The 24,086-nt window shown below is 44.8% G+C and overlaps 1 protein-coding gene and 1 pseudogene across 2 annotated transcripts in view; both read left to right on the top strand.

Annotated features, from left to right (window-relative positions):
* Nucleotides 1-24,086, top strand: part of KIF13B (kinesin family member 13B) — a 200,012-nt gene that overhangs the window by 170,794 nt on the left and 5,132 nt on the right. Inside the window, exons 37-39 of one of the 2 annotated variants that reach the window (XM_032389218.1) lie at nt 1,116-1,249; nt 18,795-18,857; nt 22,481-23,480. In XM_032389218.1, coding sequence (XP_032245109.1) covers nt 1,116-1,249; nt 18,795-18,857; nt 22,481-23,480 — 1,197 coding nt within the window. The remainder of the gene's footprint in view (nt 1-1,115; nt 1,250-18,794; nt 18,858-22,480; nt 23,481-24,086) is intronic. The other variant, XM_032389219.1, reaches the window with a different exon arrangement.
* LOC116622682 lies at nt 11,935-12,038 on the top strand (annotated as a pseudogene).

Below are 24,086 nucleotides of genomic sequence, written 5' to 3'. Positions count from 1 at the left end.
TTACCCTTTCACAGTCTACTTAGAGTCACTATTGTACTACTTTATGTAAAATATACAAGCCTTGGAACTGTATGGGTCCATGTACCAACTGTATTACCGATGAACTTGGAGTCATTTCAGGGGTCAGTGTGGGGTAGAGGCATGCGGGTGGTTGTGTGTTTCTGTTCAGACAGTATCACACACAAATTCTCAGGTTGACTTGCTTGTTCTTTTTAAAGTGTTATGTGGATACAGTGTTTTATCACTTAGGAGTTTTAGATTACATTTCCCTAGAAATTTAGTTTTATTCACTAATAGGAAAGAAATCTTCTATCATAGGCATTGTCTGCATGTCTGATCCCAGCCTTTGGTAATTTAGAGCAGGTTGGTTCAGGGCATCAATCCCTTTCTTGTGAAAACAACCCAAACATCACCCTTTTTCTAAAAGGTCCATTTCATCATCTTTATTCAATAAGTAGATATGAAAAACTAAAGTTGTAGAAGACATAGTCCCTGACTTCAAAGAGTTTAAAGTCTAGATAGAGAGCTATACATGTGTGTCATCAGCTATGTGATTTAAAAATGAAAAACCCCATCTTATTCTAGGGCAGAAGTTAGTATGTGAACCAATTAGTGACGAGGACTGGGGTTAGATTACCCTTCTGATACTAATAGGAACATTGGATATTAGAATGTTTTAGAAATACCCTAATTGCTGTTATTTAATTGGAAAAAGGAAACAACATTGTGTTTGAGGGTAGCTATGATAATACTATGTTTTTCTAACATTTTTTAAGGGTACTTTTTAAGAATTTATATTATTAGGGGTGCCTGGGTGGCTCAGTTGGTTGGGCGTCTGCCTTCAGCTCAGGTCGTGATCCCAGGCTGCTGGGATCGAGCCCCACATTGGGCTCCCTGCTCGGCGGAGAGCTTGCTTCTCCCTTTCCCTCTGCCTGCCGCTCTGCCTACTTGTGCTATCTCTCTGTCAAATAAATAAATTTTTAAAAATCTTTAAAAAAAAAAAAGAATTTATATTATTAGATTCACTACAAATGAAATTTGGCAAATTTATGGGAGAGAAAATGTCTACATTGTTGTTTCCATTTGATCTCTTTTCCTTTCAATATTGTTGACAGGACTTAGTAGCCTCGCGGCCTCCTACTTGAATCCAGTAAAATCCTTTGTGCCACAGATGCCAAAGCTCTTGAAGTCTCTTTTCCCTGTCCGCGATGAGAAAAGGGGCAAACAGCCTTCTCCCCTCGCACATCAGGTAAGAGCATCAGGAAAGCAACAGTGAACAGTTTCTAATTCCTGGCAGAATGATGCTCTGTGTTGCAATGACACTGGAGGGAGAGGGGTAGCAGGGGTGGGGGGCCTTGGACCTGGGCTTTTAGGTCCACTGAAAGCTTGTGATCATTTCTCCTCCACCCTCTTCAGAGGTAACAGAGCTGTTGAAACTTATTGACGGTCTCAATCCTTTTTGCTTTTAAAAAATGCCGAGTACACTGCTAATGTGATTTATGGTAATATTACTTAGAGCAACAATAGTAAAATTTATGAAGTGCACTTAGCGTTGTTTGTGTATTGCCAAACAGAAAATGTAATTCTATTTTTAATTCTTGATTTCGTTTCTTATTTCAAACAATTTCATATCATCACTGTCCTTCCCTCTCCACCTCTTTTTCCTCTGCTGTGGTTTACCTGTTCCTTCATTTAAAATATTAAACGTGATCACTTGTCTTATTTCCCCTTTTCTTGAAACTCTCTGCCCAGCCTTCAATAAATTTTTAGAGAAAATCTTAAAGGGTTTTCCACATAATCAGGAAACTGCTCTTACGCAATGGTGAATGGGAAGCCTCTTGGAAATGTAATTTCCAGCCTTATGTAGGTGTAAATTCAGCAGAAAATGATAAATGAGGATTTATTTATACTCCTTAAAAAACACATACAGTGCAAGTTCAGTTGTTGAAATAGGTCTTTTGACATCAGCTTATCCACATTCATTGAAAACATTCAAGTTGCAGAAATGCAGGTGAGTCCTTGTCCGAGACCTTAACTATTTAAAAGAATTTTCTGAGTTTATGAATGCATATTCAAGGGTGGTGGTATTAGTTTTGTAAGGCTGCTCTACAGATATATAATATTTTAAATCTAGCATTGTATAAACATGTACTTAAGCAGACATGGACACATACTGTATGAGAAAAATAAAGATCACGATTTTGGATGTTTGAACTAAATTTAACTAAGCACATAAGGGGTACTTGGCAGTTACCAAAGAATCTAGGACCATGAGAGCTACAAGAAATAGCAAGTCTAATACTTGGTTGGGGCTTGGGCAAAAATGATTTTTCCAAGGATTTGCTGTTGCATATGTTATTCTGTCCTAAACTTACACGTCATTATTTTGTAATGTACGACGCATGGACTCTCTGTCAGAATTTCCATGGTGGCTTTTTAAGAAGGTAACTTTAAAAACAATAACAGCCTGACCTCCTAACCCAGACCCCATTTGGGGGTGCCTTTACAACCTGTGTTTATAAGCACCCAAGGTGATTTTATCAAAACGTATAGTTGGATAACCACCCTTTTTCAGTCGCTATTTGGTGAAGACAGAGTTCTAGAAGTTAAAGGAAATTGGCATGGCATTAGAAGTTACTGAATCAGACTGCTATAGTTAGAGTTAGTTTTTAAAAACTACTTTGAGTTTTTGATATGGCAAGTCAGATCACCTGCTACAATAAATTGTTTTTACTGTTTTGCTGGTAAATGATTGGTTCTTCTGGATATGAGAGGAATAATCATGTGTTAGAAAGAAATGTAGTGATGGCAGATAACTGCATTTTGTAATGTCCAGTTTAAGAAAGGCGATCTTGCGATATTTTGAAGATCTTTTGTGCAATATTTGTCCATTTGGTTTACTTCTTTTGAGCATATATGAGCAAAGATATTGGAGAAAGTGGCCCCAGATAGTTCATATTTCATGAATAAATGAAAATATAAATACAAAGCTGGTCTTAATGAAGATGCCCAGTGGTGGAGCTAAATGGTCCAATTGGTTTGTAACCCCTACTCCACCGAAGGGCCTTCCCTGAAGGCCACCAGGGAGCTGCATCTTGCCTGCACCCATTCCAGGGTCCTCTTCTGACTTGACATCATACTTGAAACACTTTCATCTCTAGGCTTCAGTGTGGTGACATTTGCATGGTTTCTCTCCTGCTGACCGCTCAGTCTTTCTCAGTTGCCTTTTCTGGGACTGTTTATTCCATCAGGCTGCTAACATTCAGGTGCCCCAGAGCTCCATCCTGGGCCTTCTCTCCATGGGTCATCTCATTCAGTTCCATGGCTTTAACTATTTCTGCATTGACAATGTTCATATTTCAATCTCTAGCCCAGACTTTGCCCCTGAGCTCTGGCCTCATGGAGCTAAATGCCCATTAAGCTTTTCTACTTGTAAATCAATTAAGCATTCACATTTTACCAGTCCAGAACATTACTGTTGGTTTCAGCTCATAAGTCTGTTTACCCCTAACACACAAAATACTTAAAAATACATGCCCATCAGGCGCCTGGGTGGCTCAGTCTGTTAGGCATCTGCCTTCAGCTCAGATCATGATCTCAGAGTCCTGGGATCCAGTCCCACATCCGGCTCCCTGCTCAGTGGGGAGTCTTCTTCTCCCTTTCCCTTTGCCCCTCCTCCTGCTTGCGCTCTCTCTGTTTCTCTCTCTCTCTCTCAAATAAATAAATAAAATATTTTAAAATAATACATGCCCATCTCAGTATGTAGCACAAATATCCACCCAGTTGCTCATACCTCACAAAGAGTCCACCAGTAAGATTTCATAGGTACTACTTCTAATCCGGTGACTCCCGGTCATCTACATTTCTCATCATTCATTCTTGCCACCCTGGTCTCTTGCCCAGATGATTACAGCAGCCTACATACAGGTCTGTCTGACACTTTTTGCCTCATAAAAGTCTTTTATTCACGAAGTAGCCAAAGTGACCGTCCAGAGTCTTACTTTAGTTCATGGCTTGAAATCTTCACTGGTTCTCACTGAATAAAATCTAAATTCCTTACTGTGCCTTACAGTGTCCTATATGACCTGGACCCCTGACCTTTAATCTTTATGCCTTTTATTTCCTCTTCGTTCACCATACTAAGCCATGTTGGCCTTTTCCTTCCTTCCTTCCTTCCTTCCTTCCTTCCTTCCTTCCTTCCTTCCTTCATTCCTTATTTGAGAGAGATCGAGAGAGAGCACACTAGGAGGGGGCAGGGAGGGGCAGAGGGAGAAGGAGAGGCAGGCTCCCCACTGAGCGGGGGGCCTGATGCGGGACTCTTGAGGGGCTCTTGATCCCAGGACTCTGGGATCATGACCTGAGCCGAAAGCAAACGCCCAACTGACTGAGCCACCCAGGCACCCCTTTTTCATTCTTATCTCACGAACACATGAAGTTCATTTTGGTCTCAAGAATTTTTTGCCTTTGCCTTTCCTTCTACTTGGAATACTCTTTCATAAAGTCTTTGCATGGCTACCAGGTCTCTAGTAGAGTGGTCTGCTATTTAGAATGGTCAAGATAGGCCAGTCTAAGGAAGTACGTTTGCATATAGAGTGGCCTCAACCAATTAAACTAAAGCAACAGCTTCCACCACATCAGTACTATTCCCATATTTAATCTTTTCATTGGATGTTATTGTTATGTTTATATGTTTATTGATTAGCTCCTCTTTAGAATGTAATCCTTGAGGGCAGGGGCATAGTTGATACGAAATGTGTATTGGTTGACCATTGACATATATTCAGATTATAATATTAGGTAGTTTGTCTGTATCAGTGTCACCCGGTGGTATAAAGCACTGTGTTTACAGTTTACAGGTGAGAGAATCAGATCTGGGTGGGTACTTGCGATATCAAGACATAATTATGAACTTCCTTTCCTAGATTGATGCAAGTTCCACTAAAGAACTATTCCTAAATGGGGGGACAACTTAAGCTTATCATTAGGATTTAGTTGGTCAAAGACACTTGTGTTCATCTCATTTTTATTGACTATTTCTGGTAAAGCTCTAAGAGCAGTAAATTATAATTTTATTTTATTTTATTTTATTATTTTTTTTATTCTTCTTTTTTTTTTTTTTTTTAAAGATTTTATTTATTTATTCATGAGAGACAGAGAGAGAGACAGAGGCAGAGGGAGAAGCAGGCTCCCCGCGGAGCAGGGAGCCCGATGCGGGACTCGATCCCAGGACCCTGGGATCATGACCTGAGCCGAAGGCAGACGCTTAACCGACTGAGCCACCCAGGCGTCCCGAGCAGTAAATTATAATTTTAAATGACATTGTCAAATAGAGGTTCCCTTACTAGGGCCACTTTAAATATGCTTGTAAGTTGTTGCCATCTGAGTGGTGTTTCATAGGAGCACTGTAATGCCAATGGGATTTCAAAATAACAGCAATAAGAACAATGCTGTATTCGTTAGATTTTTTTTTAGTACCCCCAATTTTTAAATTTTTATTTATTTATTTATTCATTTATTTTTTAAGATTTTATTTATTTATTTGACATAGAGAGACACAGTGAGAGAGGGAACACAGCAGGGACAGTGGGAGAGGGAGAAGCAGGCTTCCCGAGGAGCAGGGAGCCCGATGTGGGCTCGATCCCAGGACCCTGGGATCATGACCTGAGCCGAAGGCAGACGCTTAACAACTGAGCTACCCAGGTGCCCTGCCCCCAATTTTTTAAAATAGTAGTCTTTACTATAATGCCATCTGATTCACTTGGAAATCAGATTTGATACCTAAAGTTGAGGGTCTTACTTTTTTTGATGATCTGCCCTGCCCCACCTTGTGGCACCTCCAAGTCCTCACAGGAAAAAGATCAGTTTATTTCCAACCAGTCTTTGCCTCAGAGTTTCCTCTGCTATTACCCAGGAGTTAGAGGGAGGGGAAGAGGAGGTTTTCTCCAGACTTAACAGCTATAGATTAGCCCACTGTATCTCAGATAATAAGTGCTTCATCATTCTTCAGTTGTCTTGTCCAGGTCTTGCTTCGAGTGGGGAGCCCAGAAGTATTTTCAAGCCCATGCTTGAAAATGGTACAATTATCATCTCCCTCTTCTAAATAACGTACTTCTACCAAAGTAGCATATGATTGGACTTTTTTTTAAAGGCCAGTATTAGCTTGTTGTGCCTCTGGTCAGTTAGCATTCCCTTTTGTGTTTGCTTGTTTATTTGCTTGTTTATTTGTTTACACTCTTGGCAATGCAGTTCTTCTCTTTTATTATTATGTTGTCTAATTGATGTGTAAAAATACTTAAATAAGGAACTTTAGCTTGATTTCTAAAATTTTTCATCTCAGTTTTGTTTTAATGCTCCTAGAATGTCAAGATATTTCTTGAGTAATTATGTAAAAAAATACATGTGTTTTAGCTATCACCTGCAAGCTTTTTAAGGGCATAGTCTCTCTGTACTTGAGTCATAAACAAAATATTGAACGTTAGAGGGCCTGAGAGAGGACCCTTTCTTAGGCAACTCAAGATTACTCCTCAAGTCACAGGGTGACAGATCAGCGTTTCAGCTCTGCATATTCAGTAACTGCCACCCCAGTCCACATTTCTTGCTCTTTCTACCAAAGAGCTCATGGGAGACTTTGTTAGATACATTATGGAAATAAAGGGACACCCTGTCTGTGGCCTTTCTTTGTGTACCCAATCTTGTAAGCCTAAAACAGATTCATGCTGACCAGCATTCCTAGACCACTCTGTTCACTGCCTGGCTTTGCCATAGCTCTGTGTGAGGTATCTAATGGTATGACTTAACCAGTAGCGTAAAGAAATGCACAAGTACTGTGAAGCTTGCTCTCTATTTTGATTCTATGTTTTGTTTGCTGCTGGTGCTTTGTTAGTGCACTCATTTCAATGGCCTGTATAAATAGTCATTAAATAATCAATACCAGACTAAAAAACTGTGTTATAGAATAACATCAAAGAGAGAACCCAGAAAAAATAGAAATCAGTGCATATGCCTAAAAGGAATCTGGATCAATTCTACAGTATAGGAAAGAATAAATATGATATTAATATTGCATAAGACTTAGAGATAATAGATAGTAACCTTGCTGAAGACATATAATGTGTAACAGCACAAAAAAACCCAAAACCCCCAAATGGTTTGAGGATCAACAGAAACAGTACATGGTAACCAAATAGACCATGTATGATAGCGCATTTTCTTTCTACCCTGCCCCAACTTAATCTTTTTATCATTTGTAAAGCTGTTTCTCTCTCCATTTCCCACCGAACTGTGGTGAAAGATACTAAAACTTCTTCCCTTTTTATATTTCTGTCCCTGTTTAGTTTGGAGGCTTAAAGTCCTTCTCTGAAGTAGTCACAATATCGAAGACACCCCCACGGACTCACCTGAATGCCACCCTTGGTGTTATTAGACCACATTTAGATTACTGCACTTGGTTCTGGGTATGTTACTATGTGAAATCCACTGACCAATTGGATTTATTTCAGGGGATAACGTCAGAAATGATTTATGAGGAAGGATTAGAGGAGTTATTTATAGCTTGACCAAACAATGACTAAGAGAGCTGATTGTATAAGCATTCAAGGGATGGCAGCACCAAGGCGGGGAGAACGGTATAAGGGCGGCTTGCTAAGGCAGGGGGTGGAAGGCGCGGAGAATGACAGAGATGAAATTAACAAAGAGAATGGTAGCAGCTGTGAATAAGTAGGATGATTTAGAGATAGCAGGGTGCTCTCTTAAGAAAAAAGAACACCGTGGAATTTTTGCCACTTCTGTTTTCAGAAAATAAGATTTTGAGAATATAAAAATAGTCTAGGTTAAGAACTGAGGAATGGGATAGGTCCTGTTCCTACCAGTCATTGCTGTGTTTTCACTGTTAGGTGGAAGAGAGGCAGAAGTTGTGTAATGAAGGAAGGATTATTCTCAAAAAAGTACTTTTAATCAGTGTGTCCTTGACATTTTCAAACAAGAGTGTTCGATACCCTCCCTCATGGAGAGATGCAAACGTATAACCGTGGTGAGACTCTAACGAAAAGATTAATGTCTATTAACTTGTTCTTTGGAGTCAGCAGGTTTTCAGATAAGCTGCTGTTATTTTTTGGCATTCTATTTCAATATTTGGAAAGATCTCTTTGGATCTTTCCTTGTAGGGTAGAAGTTAGCAGTTTATTCTGAAGATTTAAAAACGAAGATTCTTATATCTTACAGAATGTTTTGGTTTGAAGATATTCATAAAGATTTATGTTTCTCATTTTTATGGAGATTTGTTTTTGTTTGTAATCAATTTCTGAGTTCCAGAAATGCAAAGATACTGCACCGGAAGAGGTGGCAGCTGACAGAATTGCTGTCTTTGACCTTCTGATGCGAGTTTAGTAACTAATCTGGAAAATAATGAACTGCAATTAATGAAATCTGTACTCATATTCAAGTGTGTTTCTCAGACAGCACATAAAATAATTGAAAGAACTTCCTGCTCTCTAATTAGTTAGATTGAATTAATTTGGCATAATAGCGTTTTTCATGTATCTAGAAGTTTGTGTTCAGATGAAGCTATTTATGTCCTTCAAACTTTGGGACTCCAAATGGCGTTGTTGGTTCATCTGGAGAATTAACGAGTTAATACTCAGCTTTAATTTCCGCCATCAAAAGCACAGTCACATTTCTGGCCTGTCCTTGTTGTACGGCCTGTCCTTTTTCAGTGTCCTGCACTTTGCTTGGGACTGTCTCGTCAACCACAGGGATATTTTTCTCCATTTTCAACACTGCTTCCACTGTGGAGGAAGGACAAAGCCTTGAGGAGAGAGCGCAGCACCCTGCACATCTCGGATGCTGATTGAAAAGATGCCTGTGTGGCTAGCGATTCCATCTTTCATGTCAGTGATCCTTCCGTATATAAAATGGGAAAAAACAAACCAACTACTAGTTCTTCCCTTGTGCGCAAAGATGCGGTTGTAGGGCTGCTCATGCTTGGACTCCCTTGGTAAAGTGAACATATAAATGCTTATCCTTGTGTCATCATCACCAAGGGTTCATCACCATAACTAACCAAAATAAGAAAAAAGGGTTTATGTCTTGTCTTCCAGCCTTCAGTGTTCCTTAATTGTTCAGGTTCTTTTTTTTTTTTTTTTAAAGATTTTATTTATTTATCTGAGAGAGAGAACACATGAGAGGGGATAGGGTCAGAGGACGAAGCAGACTCCCTGCCGAGCAGGGAGCCCGATGCGGGACTCGATCTAGGGATTCCAGGATCATGACCTGAGCTGAAGGCGGTCGCTTAACCAACTGAGCCACCCAGGCGCCCAGTTGTTCAGGTTCTTCAAAGAATAATGATATGAGCATTTCCGCCTTGTAATTTAGTAAGTAGCACACATAATAAATATACTTGTATATGTTATGCTACATTCACTTGTTCCTGAGTTAACAAAGGCAAGTTTGCACAGGGTTTCTGGAGTACAGACTTCAAAAAAAAATTTTTTTTTTAATTCAAGGCAAATGATTTCCATTCAATTGCTTTAGGAATGAATTCTCAGGCACTTTTACTACTGTTAGTTTTCCAAAATCATAATGTTTTGCCATCTCTCTTTGCCCCAGAAATGTGTGGGTACTGTATTGACAGATACTGAGTTGACAAGGTTGTCTTCACAATCAGGCATGGTAGTTGATCTGAAAAATAGTGAAAATGAGAGTTTCTGAGGCAGTACAGAAGTTGATTGAAGAGACCTTAGTCTGCCAGTCATTTTTCAGAAATTGTCATTGTACACTTTTGTATGAGCCTCTAGACCAGAGATTGGCCAACTTTTTTTGTTAAGAGCCATATAGTATTATTTTAGGATTTGCAGGCCTGTCAAAACTAGCTGTAGACAATACTTAATAGTAAGTGAGTCTGGATGTGTTTTAAGAAAATTTTACTTATAACCCTCCAAATTTGAATTTTATATCATTTTTTCATGTAACAAAGTATTCTTTTATTTTAGTAATTTGAAAATGTAAAAACCATTCTTAGCTTACCTGATATACCAAACAGGTGACAGTCTAGATTTAGACCCTATTTTATTTTATTTTATTCTATTTATTTATTTATTTATTTTTAAGATTTTATTTATTTATTTACTCGAGAGAGATAGCGAGAGAGATCACAAGCAGGAGGAGAGGGAGAAGCAGGCTTCCCGTGGAGCAGGGAGCCCGATGCGGGTCTCAATCCCAGGACCCTGGCATCATGACCTGAGCGGAAGGCAGATGCTTAACCGACTGAGCCACCCAGGTGCCCTTACTCTATTTGTTTTTAAAGATTTTATCCATCTATTTGACAGAGAGCACAAGCAAGGGGAGCAGAAGGGAGAGGGAGAAGCAGGCTTCCCGCAGAGCAGGGAGCTTGATGCAGGGCTTGATCCCAGGACCCCAGGATCATGACCCAAGCTGAAGGCAGACGCGCAACTGACTGAGCCACCCAGGCGCCCCAGACCCTATTAAAAAAAAATTTTTTTTAAGAGAGAGTGTGCAAGTGGGGGGGGTGGGGAGAGGGAGAGAGAGAATCCCAAGCAGGCTTCATGCTCAGCATGGAGCCCGACTTGGGGCTCGATCTCAGGACCCTGAGATCATGACCTCAGCCGAAACCAAGGGTTGGATTGAGTCACTCAGGTGCTCCTAAAATTTTTAAGATTAACAAATATTTTGTCTTTTAATAACCTTGAAAAACTAATAACCATTATTTCGAATGAAGTGAAATTACATCCTTTTAAAAAAAAAACACCATAAGTTTTTTGGGCCACCTGGGTGGCTCACTCAGTTAAGCATCTGCCTTTGGCTTAGATCATGATCTCGAGGTCCTGAGATCGAGCCCCGAGTTGGGCTCCCTGCTCCATGGGGAGTCTGCTTATCCCTGTCCACTCTCTCAAATAAATAAATAAAATATTAAAAATAAAATAAAAATTAAAAAACATGTTTTTTAAAAGATTTTATTAATTTACTTGAGAAAGAGCAAGCAAGGGAGAGAGCATGAGCATGGGGGTGGTGCAGAGGGAGAAGGAGAAGCAGACTCCCCACTGAGCAGGGATCCCAATGTGGGGCTCCATCCCAGGACCCCAGAATCATGACCTGAGCCAAAGGCATACGCTTAACCAACTGAGCCACCCAGGCGCCCCATAAGTTGTTGTTTTCACGTAAATATTTAAGTAAGTGTTAACAATTATCATGTGGAAGTTTAAAAAGTAAACTAGATTCTATAAAAATAAGAAACTATTTTTTCTGACAACTCCAGAAGTACTAGTATTTGAAATTTTCTATATGTACTACCTCAAATAAGTTGAATTAACACATATATAAATAATACAGTGAAATAAGTCTGTTTTGATGGTCTTACTCACTTTTACCCACTGATAAAACAGTTTACTTATTGATCGAAGGAGTGGACCTTTTAGTTGTTTTTTATAATTAGTTAAATAGGAATATCAGATACTAGACCCCGAGTGCCTATTTCTGAGGAGCATAGGAACTCTATGTGTGGAGTCTTCGAAATACAGCAGGCGCCCGATACGTGTTTGTAAATGAGTAAATTAATAATACCTAAGGTTCTTTATTTGAAAGAAAATGGAATTAATATCATATCCTTGAATGGCTTTGGGGCTGATAAACACAAGGAGAATCTTTCGATTTATATTTTACATCAGATATAATTGTTGATTGTTTAAAAGTGGGTTTCTATAGTACACCAAGCTAAAAGTATCTTGGAAGACACCAAACATTCCAGTGATTAGGAAGAGCATGGGATTTTACAAATGTGCTGAGTGTTTACTGTGTGCCAGGCACTTTACATGCATTAGCTCAGCAGTGGTGCTGAGTTAGGTCAGCGCTGTCCAGTACAAGTATGTGAGCCACACGTGACATTTTAAATTTTCTGGTAGGCACATTTAAAAAAGTAAAAAGATCGCTTCTCGGCCTTTTGGCTAAGATCAAGTGTAGTATCTGTTCTTATCAGTTTAGAAAAGTAAAAAGAAATAGGTCAAATTAATTTTAGTAATACAATTTACTTAGTATAGTCATAATATTGTCATTTCAATCTGTAATCAATATAAAAAAATTACTGAGGTATTTCCTTCTTTTTTTTCCTGTAAAGTTCTTGAAATCAGGTGTGTAGTTTACACTTCTAGCACATCTCAATTTGGATGCTAAATTTTTGTCAGAAATCCTTGATCTGCATTTGGAGTCATAAAGTTGAAACAATAGATCCCTGTGCCCAAGGTGTTCCAAACATACCTAAAGGCACTTTAATTCTTAAATTTACACATTATTCATTAAAATTAGGTAAAATTAAAAGTTAACTTCCTCAGCCATGCTAGCTGCACTTCAAGTGCTCAGTAGTTACACGGGGCTGGTGGCCACCATGTTGGACAGCACGGAGAGGGTGGTACTAGATACTCTGATACTGAGGAAAATGAGGCTCAGGTAGATAAAGCACCTCGTCTAAGGATACAGAGCCTAGTGAATGGCATACTGAGATTTGTATTCAAGAAGCAAAGTTGAATGCACAATTGTGATATTAAGAGATTTCACTGGATCTGATTAAAATATTGCAAGTGATTATATTTGTAGAATGAATGAATCTAAAGTACTTGAAGGAGGGACTGGACTGGTCAAGACATGGAAATACACTGAGTAGGACCTATTTGTATTTTCTTTTCTTTCCCATTCCTTTCTTAAAAAAATGATCTATGGGGGCACCTGGGTGGCCCAGTCGGTTGAGCATCTGACTTCCACTTGGGTCACAATCTTGGGGTCCTGGGACCTGGCCCATGTTGGGCTCCGTACTTGGCCGGGGGAGGTCTGCTTCCCCTCGTGCTGCACTCTCCCTCTGCCCCTCCCCCTGCTTGACCTCTCTCTCTCTCTCTCAAATAAATAAATAAAATCTTTTAACAAAAATTACCTATGGGCAATGGGGAATCATTGCTTTATAGCAGGAGAATGACATGGTCAAATTTGCATTTCAGAAAGCTCTTGTGACTGCAATTTCAAGGGTAGATTTGAAGAGGATAAAACCCAAAGAATCTATTCGAGTGTATATACAAACCTCATGAGGCATTGTAATATTGGGCAGAAAAATTAAGTCCCCTTTCCATGCCTGCATTGATACTTTGAGGTCACTGATCGAAAGGGGCAGGTGACAGGTAGGATAAAAGTGTGTCTGGTAGGGACCAGCTGGTGGCCACCTGTCATCCTCTCTGGGTGACATTGCTTAGCGAATGCACATGTCCTGGATTACCATCTTCCAGATGTGCAACCCCCAAGGTGATAAGGTCTACACGGACAAACAACTGATGGGTCAGGTAGAATGCTGTGTTACTCATTTAAAATAAGAAATATAATTGCCAGATGGACAAAAGTGCTGGCGTCATCATGGCTAACACACTCTTCGCCAGATCACCCTGGAAAACCAGAGTGTAAATCCTGAGCCTCCTCCGTGAGTGGGGACCGCCTGTGGGGACCAGATCCTGCAGGCAGCTGCTGTGTCTGTCTGGACCAGCGCTTGGGTGCTTCCTCCAGCTTTCGTCCTGTGACTTCGCAGTGCCCCTTGCAGCCTAACCGCCCTGCCTCTGATTAACATAACCTTTAAAAAGTATGTTTATATTGATCAGGGTATTGCTGAGTCTTGATCTTTAGGTAATTGTACGTGTCTGTTTTTGTCCATTGTTTATTACTTTTATCAGAATATATTCGAAGATTGGGAAGTATTTTGTTTGTATACACTCCCCCTGCTTGGTTTTGTTTATTTATTTTTCTCACTTTAGCATCATGAAAACCAAAGGTTGTCTACTGGTTATTTATAACAAAGGTAAATCGTACATCTCATGTTCTTATGCTTGGTTAGAATTTTTAAAAAAGGGGGCGCCTGGCTGGCTCAGTTGGTAGAATGTGACTTGATCTCGGGGTTGTAAGTTCGTGCCCCACATTGGGTATAGAGATTACTTAAAAAAAATAAAATCTTAAAAAAGAAGATCTAGAGGATCATACTTGCTTAGGAACCACTGGAAGATGACATTTGAGAGTTTATCAAATTCAGGGTGAGGGGTGATTATTAGGAAAGGTTCATTTTCCAAACAAAAAAATGCATCAGAAAATTCAGTGTTTTGAAATGAAGTGAATATTTTTTGCTTTAAAATATTTCTTCTCCCCTCTACCTACGCCAATGCCCAAATTTCAAAATGTCTATTCTTTTCCAAATTCTCTGTAACTGTACAATGTGGCCTTTGTCATGTCACTTAAGTAATTAATTTGTTCATTTACGTATTTTTATTCATTCAACAAACATGAAGTTATTCTTTTATGTATGGGAATACAGAGATGAATGAGCCATAATCCCTACCCTTTGGAGAGCTAAACAGGGTGATGTTACGGATGCTGTAATATGTATGTCTGGGGCTGCTGCGGTGAAGGCAGTTTCGGGAAGAGTAGATCATGCTCAAGCTGAGACAGATGTGAGTCGGCACTCACCAGGTAGAACATGATGCCCTAGGGAAAAGGAAGAGCTCGAGGAAGGCTCCGGCAGAGCAGTGTGGTCAGTTCAGAGTGGGGTTAGCTTCACAAGCGAGGAAAGGGTGCAGCCTCACGGAGAGGTGAGGGCCTTTACATGTTGCCAAGGTGTTAAAACTTTATGCTTTGAGGCAGAGGGGTCTCCCAGTGACTCCGATGCCTGGTTGAAATTCTGAGCTGATCTGCCCTGTTTTCTTCATTCATGTGGCATTAAAAAATGACGGGCTGTGATACGAGATGTGACCCTCATCTTTTCCCTGAAATACTTCTGAGCAGCTCTCTTGTTTGGAACCCACTCATCTGCTAAGCTTCAGTGATGCTCAGCAGACGGCATGATTGCACATTCAGCTGGTGCTTGGAAGTCGGTCCTTTGCCGTCTCTGTCACCGGCTCACTGGGCAGCCTGGATGCATGTAACCATTAGGTGAATGTCTCCGAGCCTTGGTGTCTGTAGTGTGAGATGTAGATAATTATACTTATATTCGCCTGCCTTGTGGGACTTCTCCTTAATATTTATAGCTGCAAAAGACTTCGCAGTCATTTTTATTAATAGTTGCCAGATGTGTCGTAAGGATTAATGAACTTATGATCTGAAATGTTTTGAGCTCCTGAAATAGGAGGCAACTGCCTGCACTGAGGATGTGTAAAACAGCATTAAAATGCAAACAATACACATTTGGAAATCTGAGCTCTTAGGTGTGAAGGACAAATGGCACACTTAAGATTTCAGTACACTTTGTAGGTATTTTTGGTATCCTTAATGAAGCTCCTGAATTCATCACAGGTTATTGCCCAACACACAAGGCTGGGTCCCCGTACCCTTGCACATGGGCCCATGCACAGGGGCACACACATGCATGGACACGGGTTCTGCTAACACCACCGTGACCCTCCTCCCGGTCATCCATCCTTCCTGGGCATCATCTTTGACTCTATTTCCCCAGCCTCCCCAGCCAGTTCTTTCCAAGTGGTCAGGACTCTCCCTCCTATCTCTAGCTTTTCAGTTCCTTTTCCTCTTTCCACCCAAGTTCAGGCTCTCAATAGCTCTCCACCAAACCGTTGAAGCAACTTCTTCATTGATCTCTCCAAGTTTCATATCTCCCCTGTTTAAGGGTTAATCGTCTCCAAGCGGAGCTCTTATCACCACTCATTCATTTACCTTTGATAGCTCATCACTGTGGGTGAAAATCAACCATAAGCTCACAAGGCCGCCTGCACACGGCCCTAACCTGCTTCCGTCTGCCCGGTGCGGGTCACTCTAGATCATTCTGTCTTCCCCAAGCCCTCCTGGCAGATTGAGTAGCTTTTCTGGGGACAGAGGTGGCAGTAGAGGGAACACATCAGGCGCAAAGAGCACCGTGCCTTTGCCATGTCGTTCTTCATGTTGGAAGTGTCCCTCTGCCCCGGGAAAAGCCGCTCAGTCTTCAAGGCCTGTCTCAAGGTGCGATCGCCTCCGGGAGGGTATGCTAGGCCTATTTCATTTATCATCCCTTCCTCTGAATCTTCTCTGCTTTTGAAGCTTTCATTCTAGTATCTATCATTTTCCTTGCTGTTTCAGTCATTTGCATACATGTCCTTGCCGGTCTGCCGAGAGCAAAGCCTGTGACTTTGTGAACTTTGTGTTCTTCCCAGCACCTGTTGCGATGCCTCGTACACTGTGAGACCCAAGTCTTTGTTGAACTGAATTTGTACATTGAATGAGTCCCGGTTATCTTCTTCACGTAGGACGGTATTATGGAAAAATTTGAAATACATAAAAGTAGAGAGAATACGACCGTGAATCCTGTGTGCTTGTCACCTCGCTGCAGTAAAAATCAGTACAGAGCCGGTGTTGTATGCCTCTACCCCATCCTCTTAGCCTGCACCTTTCAGAGTCCTCTGTCGGGGACATATCTACCTGATGCTCACTTGGCCAGGGTTGGTTTCTGGCAGCCGCCACCACCTGGCTTCCCAAGGAGGGAGCCCCACAAAGTTACGAGCACGTGAGCAGTAGGTGTGCTCCAAGTACTTGACAGTACACTCAGGACCCACTCAGACCCGATCCCATCTTATTTTCGACACTGTGTTTAGCGTTTCAGATGTATGTCATCATCCAGTGTCCTGCTTCCCCCTTCCTCTGAATGGTGGCCTCGGGGTGGGCCTGTTCACGAGGCAGGTATGTTGCTGGTGAAGAAGTGGTCATGGGAGTGACTGACGGTGGCGGGAAGCCTGTGAGGAGAGACGTGAGGTCTCAGTGTGACGGCCCGGAGCCGTGACGTGGGGCCCTGGGTACCAGGAAGCCCGTGGGTTCGCTGATGCCACAGTGTCACCGGCTCGTCCCTTCACTCATGGCAACAGGTATTTTTTTAAGCATTTTCTGGAGTTTTCTCATTCCCCTGAGTCCGAGAGGAAAGTGTAAGTTGTGTTTCCATGTTCTGTTCAGGAGGGCAAGAGTCCTCTCATCTTAGAGAGGCTTCATCCTGGCTGGTTATGTTCCACCCTTGGTGGGATTTTACCTGTTTATGCTTTACGGGGGAATGTTTCACCCCCATCTTGTCTGCTTTCAAGAAGATCTAACTGAGGAATATAAGTATTTTGGGGTTTGAGCTTAAGAGACGTTTTTTCTGCCTTTACGAAGGAAATACGCTGCGAACACCTTTCCGTCTGTGGGGGACTTCAGATACTATGGAAGAAAGTAAATACCAAAAGGAAGACAGCAGCCCCTGTATTCAAGGACTGTGAGGTGGAGTGGAGGGTACTTGCTCAAGTAACTCCACTGTCACTGTCCACCGGGTCGCCAGCAGAGCGGACTTATCTGGTGCTGTGAACTCAGGTTAACCTCCTGAGTGCACCATCTTGTCCCAGGTGGGCTCTTGTCCCTTCAGTAAGAGTTGGGGCTGCTCAGTAGGAAGCCAGTCTTCGGCCATCCAGCCTTAGTGCCTGCCAATTGTCCGGAGCATCCTGATGGCGTAGAAGCCATCGTGGGAACGGGGAGGACCTGGAGCACGTAGGGTCAGAGGACGGGAAGTGGAAAGATAGGAAATCTGCCTCTCTATGCAATTTAGATTAGGTAAGAGATGAGTGGTCAGCGACTTTTCCTTTTGGATCCAACAAGACAAAGAACACTGCTACTACATCAAAACAAACTGCGACACCCAATTTTGACCCTCCTGTGAGGCTGTGCTGTCAGGATCCTCTGGGAGCTGGGCATCCTGAGGCGAGGTCCAGACTCTGGTGCTGGAACGGGAGGACCTGAGAAGGAGCCAGAGGTTGGTTGATGGAATAAAGGCAGAAGTGGTGGATTCGTGGTTTCTTGGAGAGAATCCCGTCTGTCTCTGTATCTCAGTGCCGTTGTAAACCCAGCAGCTGCTAAAAGGATGCCCGATTTCTTCTTCGCAGTTACCAGCTACTTCTTCTGACCTCCCTTTTCCTTATCCTGGTGCTAATGATTTTTTCACTCTTTTTTTTTAATGTTCCTTGAGCCGCATGTCCGTAAGTAATGACGTCCTTCTCGTGCTGTTGCTTACACAGCCATTGATTCAGGCTCTCACCCCCTCTCATCTGCTCTGTTGCTGGAGTCTCCTCAGCGATCTGCCTGCCTTAGCCTTTAAATATTTCTCCAGTCGCTTTGCCTTCTACTGCCAGATCCGTCAGCTCAAGCTCCTGCTCTTTTCACTCAGGCATCTCTGGCGGTCCTCGTCCTTACTTGATTGGGATACCAAAGCGTCTCTCCATGTATCTGTCCCGCTCTGTGCTCTGCCCCAGAAGTGGGCTGTAGCCAGACTGGCCTCCTTACTCCTCACTTCCTGTGAAGACACGCGCTGGTCCTGCTCGGGCACCAGTTCTCCTTGGCCATCAAGGCTTCGTTTGTGTCCCACCTCCTGCCTGAAGCCCTTCCCAGTCTTTCCTGTTCCAACCCTTTCTCTCTGGCGTCCTAGAACGCTTGTAGTGCAGAACAGCCTTGACGAACATGCGCCGTACATGAGCGCAGAGCCTGTGCGCGTGTAAGCACGCCGTGTGTGTTACTGTTTTCAGCACGTTTCTGGGGTTACCAGCCGCTTGCTGTGCTCCTTACTGCTTATACTTCCCTGTGTAGTGTGGCGCCGCTAGCCCTTGGCAGGCCTACTTGGCAGTGACTTGTTAGAATTCGCGAAAGTTGTAGAAGTTCACTTCGACTGGGTCCTCCTGACGGGCTCTCCAGTCTGTTCAGTGGAAACCTCTGGTTATCTCTGTTCTGCTTCTCTTGATCCCTCACGCCTGCCTGTTCGCTTGTTTCCTCAGCCCGTGCCCCGAATCATGGTGCAGGCTGCCCTCGCGGATGCTGGGACAACCAGAGCAGGGGAGGTGAGTCAGACGGGCGGGGGCGGGGGGGGTGCCTTCACTGGCAGCCACCCCACATGTGGGGGGTGGCCCTGATGCCGTAGCTGTTGAGTCCACACCCGTGGGTTTTTCATTTTAGCGTTCCCGTTTTGATAATTAGCTATAATATAGGTCACTGTCTTCTCCCTCTATATTTTCCTTGTTCCACTTTTCTATTTTCAACTTGTTAATCATATGATTGCTAAACTTTTAGGTGCTTGACTGCTAATGTAGTCTGTTGCTTTAATAGCCCACTGCTAGGCAAAGGCGATTTCTATAAACAGAACAATCTCCTTATTCCAAGTGTTTGCTTAATTCTCAGTTTTACATTTCATTCTGATTCATGATATCAGCGTGAAAAGACTAATGCTAAGCTGGGGAGAAAATAGTCTCTTATGATCTCCCACAGATGAACAGCACTTCTCATCTTATGAATAGCAAATCTATTTTCTCCCACTGTGCGTTCATTCTCTTAGGAAATGCTGTATCTTCATCAGAAAATTTTATTTATTAAAACAACAGCAAAAATGGGCAAATAATTTGAAAGGGGATTCAGTCCTTTCTGAAAGGCCCTTTCCAATCCAGGACCTATTGGTGTTCACGTGGCCCCCCTCGCTCCCCCATGAGTCATGTGAGGCAGGCCTGGGGCCCCAAGGCCACTGGGACAGAGGGAGACCGAGTCTCTTACTGGTGAGGGCACCAGATCCCCTGCAGCCTCTGCAGCTGCAGCCACACCGCTGTTCATCCTGGTGGTTTCTGCAAGGCTAGACTTTCACGGCAGTCTCTAGGAGTGGCAGTGGTGAGGGAATAACCCAAGGCTGGGGAATAGGTTTCCACTCACACAGAAACTCCAGTCAAGTGGGAGCGGCTTCCCGCAGTGCTCTCACAGAAGGAATCTGAGGCTGCGCTCGGGCTCAGCAGGAAAGAACAGTGCAATCAGGGCTCGCCTTCTGCCACCTTTGGTCTCTGTTGTCGCTGTGGATCTGACCTCTGGTCCCTGGTTGTCACTTACTGGAGCTTTGGATAAACCCTTTAACCTCGCTGGGCCATGTTGTAAAATGCATATGGTAATACTTCCTGGCCTACATCAAGGGATTCATGTGGGAGCAAATGGGATAATGACCAGGGAAATCTAAGGCACACTCCCTGGACTGTCACCTCCTCAGGACGGGACATAGCTGGCCCTTAGCAGACAGCTGTCCATGTGGCAATGATGGGGTATTACCCACCAAGGGAATAGGGAGCACGCAGGATTCCAGAACCAAAGTTCCCGTTCAGATCCTAGGCTCTTGTAATTTTGTTTGTATATTCTTCCCTGCCTGGTCAGTGATATTAAAAATAAAATAGAAAAGAATAAATAAAACATGTACAAGTTGCAAAAGAAAAATGATTGAAGGATTGCCTAATCTTTTAGAGTATTTATGCTGGTGACAGTTATTGATCTATTGGATTTAGTAAATTTTGCAGCCTAGAGATCCATCACAAAAATGGGCTGTTAATCTCAAGAGGTGCTGTTAATTTCGTACCCTGAAAGTGTGCCTTGTGGGGAAAGGAGGGCCTCTGGAGACAGGAATATAAATGACAATTCACGTGAAAATGCATGATTTATCAAACTTCTGAGTTAAGCCAAGTAACTGTAAGAGACTTATAGATCTCAGCTGTTTCCCAGTTCAAATAAATCCTGTATTTCAAATGGAAAATGGCCATTCCTGTAATATAAATAATCTTTCCGTAAATATTGGAAGACATATTTCTTTTTCTGAACAGCACCCTTCTCCAGTGCACCAACCCCATTCCCCATTCCTGCCTTCTCTCTTGCCCCTGTCATTGTGAATCGGGGATAGAAAGATAATCTGCTCCCTTCTTCAAATGGCTTCAGCTGTCAATGAAAGAACACCTTAGCAGCACCTCAGAAACAGTAGAATGTGGACGGGCGGTGGCTGTCGTCATTCCCCAGGAGATTGGGGCCGCGTGTGTGTCTCTGCCAGTGTGACTCAGACGAGTGATCCCAGAGGGGAAGGCCAGCCTCTGTGGCTCCTTCCGCGCTCGGCCCCTCTTCACCGCAGGGCGGGCGGCTGCTCGGTCTGCGTCTCCCTGGATCAGAGGGCCCCCGACCCGTGACATGGGACCGGCCTGCAGCCCACCCGTCTCCTCTTCTTCCACCTGACTCCCCGCCAGGAGCCGCAAGTCAGCTACCAGGCCCGAGCGTCGTTCGTGGCTGGGCTGGTGAAGCTATGCTAAGTCCCTTGTGCATCCGCCAAGGACATCCTCCTTCCAACTTTGCAGGAGAAAGTGCTCTTCTGGCCTCTAGTGATTCTCTCCGTTCCCCATGAAGTCCCTGGTGGGCAGGGGATCTGTTTCCATGGGAACAGGGTTCTGAGCCTGAGTGCAGCAAGGCCAGGGGTGCAGGCGGGTAAGGAGGGACTGGAGATTTAGTGTGCACCTACTGGGTGCCGCGCCCTGGGGTGAGGGCCTTTTCCTGCCTTGTCAGGCCTCATGGACCCTGCGTGGCCATCCAGTATGCATTCTGGCCCACCACCAAGCAGGTGCTGTTCCACACCAGCTGAATGTTCTGCGAGTCAACTCAATTCTGACACTGTCTACCCGCAGACCGCGTCAGCACCCACTCAGGCCCACAAGACTGCCCCCGCTTTGGATGCCAGTCGCAAGCCCAGGTTGTCTGTCACCTGTGCTCTGACCAACCGGCTGTAGATAAGAGGTTCCAGTGATCCCTACTTGGGTTTGATTAATTTGTTAGAATGCTTCACAGAACCATTTTACTCACTAGATCACCAGTTTATTCCAAGGGTTACGACTCAGAAACAGCCAATGGAAGAGAGGCATGGGGCAAGGTGTGGGGAAAAGGTGTGGACGTTCAGTGCCTTCCTGGGTACCCCGCTGTCCCCACACCTCTGCGTGTTCACCAGCCTGGCAGCTTCCAGAAGCCTGTCCTTCCAGGTTGTTATGGAGGCCTTGTTACACAGGCACTATTGATTAAATCATTGGCAATTAGTGATTAAGTCACCAGTAGCCCTGCTCTCTACCCCGGAGGCCGTGCGGCTGACGCACTAATCACAAGGTGGGTTCCCCTGGCACCCAGCCCCCATCCTGAGGTGCTGCCCCAGAGTCACCGCCTTAACGTGACCTCAGGTGTGGTTGCAGGGGGCTTGTTACGAATATCAAGACACCTTTATTGTTCTTAAGACGTAGGAAACTCCCAAGGGTTTCAGGAGCTCTGGGGCAGAAACAGGATGAAGGCCGAATATATATTTCTTAGGGTAAGTCAGGCTATCCCAGGCAGCGGTTAGACTCGGAATGCATACAGAAGGCCAGGAGATGGAAGGGGCAGGCTGGCGGCCGCCCGCTGTGCTCTCAGCGCCCGCCTGGCCCATAGTGGGCTCCTCGGCATTTGGTGCGCGGAAAGCTGGGGTCACATGGACGAAGTGGTGGCACAGATAGGGACACGGGGTCCGCCCTAGTGCACAGCAGCGGCTTCCCACCCTGCGAGCCGTCATGCTTCAGCCGATGAAATCTGTCGCAGTTCTTTTGGGAATGAGCAGCAAACTTGGAGTTTTAACCAGTTCTCCTTGCGCCCTTCCCTGCTCCAGGCTCACCGAGAGAGCGTGGGGATAAGTGCGGCCCCCGATGTGACTGCGCACGCGGCCCCCCTGAAGCTCTACGACAGACCGACCAAGGCGCCTGCCCCGCAGGCGGCCGCTGCCGGCGCCCAGGCCCCCGAGGTGCAGGAGGGGCCGCCCAGCCCCCTGAGCGAGGCCTCTAGCGGCTACTTTTCCCACAGCGTGTCCTCCGCCACGCTGTCCGATGCGTTCGTCCCTGGCCTGGACAGCGCGGCGACAGCGGGCGGGCAGACCCCCGGCTCGCCCCCGCCGGCCCTCTGCCAGGCCACCCCGGAGACGGAGTTCCCGCTTCCCCCGACCGCTCCCGCGGCAGACGGTGAGCTTCCCGCCCGCCGGCACGGCCAGGGCAGCCTTCTGTTGCTGCCGGTCCCAGCAAAGCAGGATGTGTGGGGCGACAGCGATGGCGCATGCGAGGCCAAGGAGCCGGTTTCCTCGGAGAAGGAAGACGCGAGCGCACCCCCGACTCCTCTCCCCGCTTGCGCCCCCCCGAAGGAATCGCGCAGCCGTCAGGGCGAGGGCGAGGTTTCCCCGGCCACCACGCGGCTCCGAAGGCCCGAGGAGCGCGCGAAGCCGGCTGCGGGCTCAGAGCTGGTCGCCTCCACACCACAGGTGCCTCCCGACCTCCTGTCTCCGTCCCCTGCTCCTGCGTCTCCGTTCAGAATCCAGAAGGTGCGGACCTCCGAGCTGAAGTCGTTCACGCGCATGCTGGGCGGAGACCCCAGCTGCCCGTTGGCGGCCGAGGAGGACCTGCTGGCCTCGGGGGCGCTGGGCGTCGGCGGGGCGGGGGCACCCGCCCTGGGACAAATGGAAGTGTCCTCCGATTCTGAAGAAGCCAGCGAAGTCCCAGAGTGGCTCAGAGAGGGAGAATATGTCACCGTGGGCACCAACAAAATGGGCATCGTGAGATACATCGGGCCCACCGACTTTCAGGAGGGGACGTGGATCGGAGTGGAGCTGGACTTGCCTTCAGGTGAGTGGTGCTGCTTGGGGCCTGGTTCCCGGCGTGCAGGTGACTTAGCCAAGGGCGGGCTGGCAGAGGAACCTGCTCTGTGCCCCTGGGCATATCATTGGACCTCCCCGAGCCTCTACTTTTCAGGTCACTACTTTTCAGAACCAGGAATAAGAGTTTCCTAAGCCTTCTCTTTGTTTAACCTACATTTTTCGGAAACCTAAGACATTAATTGAAAGCCACTATCAATTTGGTAATGAAATTAAGGACCTTTTTTTTTTTTTTTTTTTTTTAAAGTCACAGAGGCCTCTGCTCTTGAACTGTAACAGTCTGACAGTAGCTCTGTGCCGGTCTGCTCGGGTTGCAGACACATGCCTGTGGGGGTGCTTGGACGCCTGGGCGGGAGAACAGAAGGCGGGGTGATTAAGGTGCATTCCAGGCTCACCAGTCTCTTAAGTGTCATTGTAGAACGGCACATCTTACAAGCGACTGGATCACCATTTTCCGAAAAACCAGGGGCACAACTTAAGGAATTACTTGGTCCTTCAGATGTTTGTATTTATTTATTTATTTATTTACTTAAGAGGGAGAGCACGAGCAGGGGGAGCAGCAGGCAGAGGGAGAAGC

This window comes from Phoca vitulina, unplaced genomic scaffold (assembly GCF_004348235.1).
Source record: "Phoca vitulina isolate PV1807 unplaced genomic scaffold, GSC_HSeal_1.0 scaffold53, whole genome shotgun sequence".
NCBI classification, from domain to species: Eukaryota; Metazoa; Chordata; class Mammalia; order Carnivora; family Phocidae; genus Phoca; species Phoca vitulina.
The sequence above is the reverse complement of the archived record's forward strand: the minus strand, read 5'-3'. Positions and strand labels throughout refer to the sequence as shown.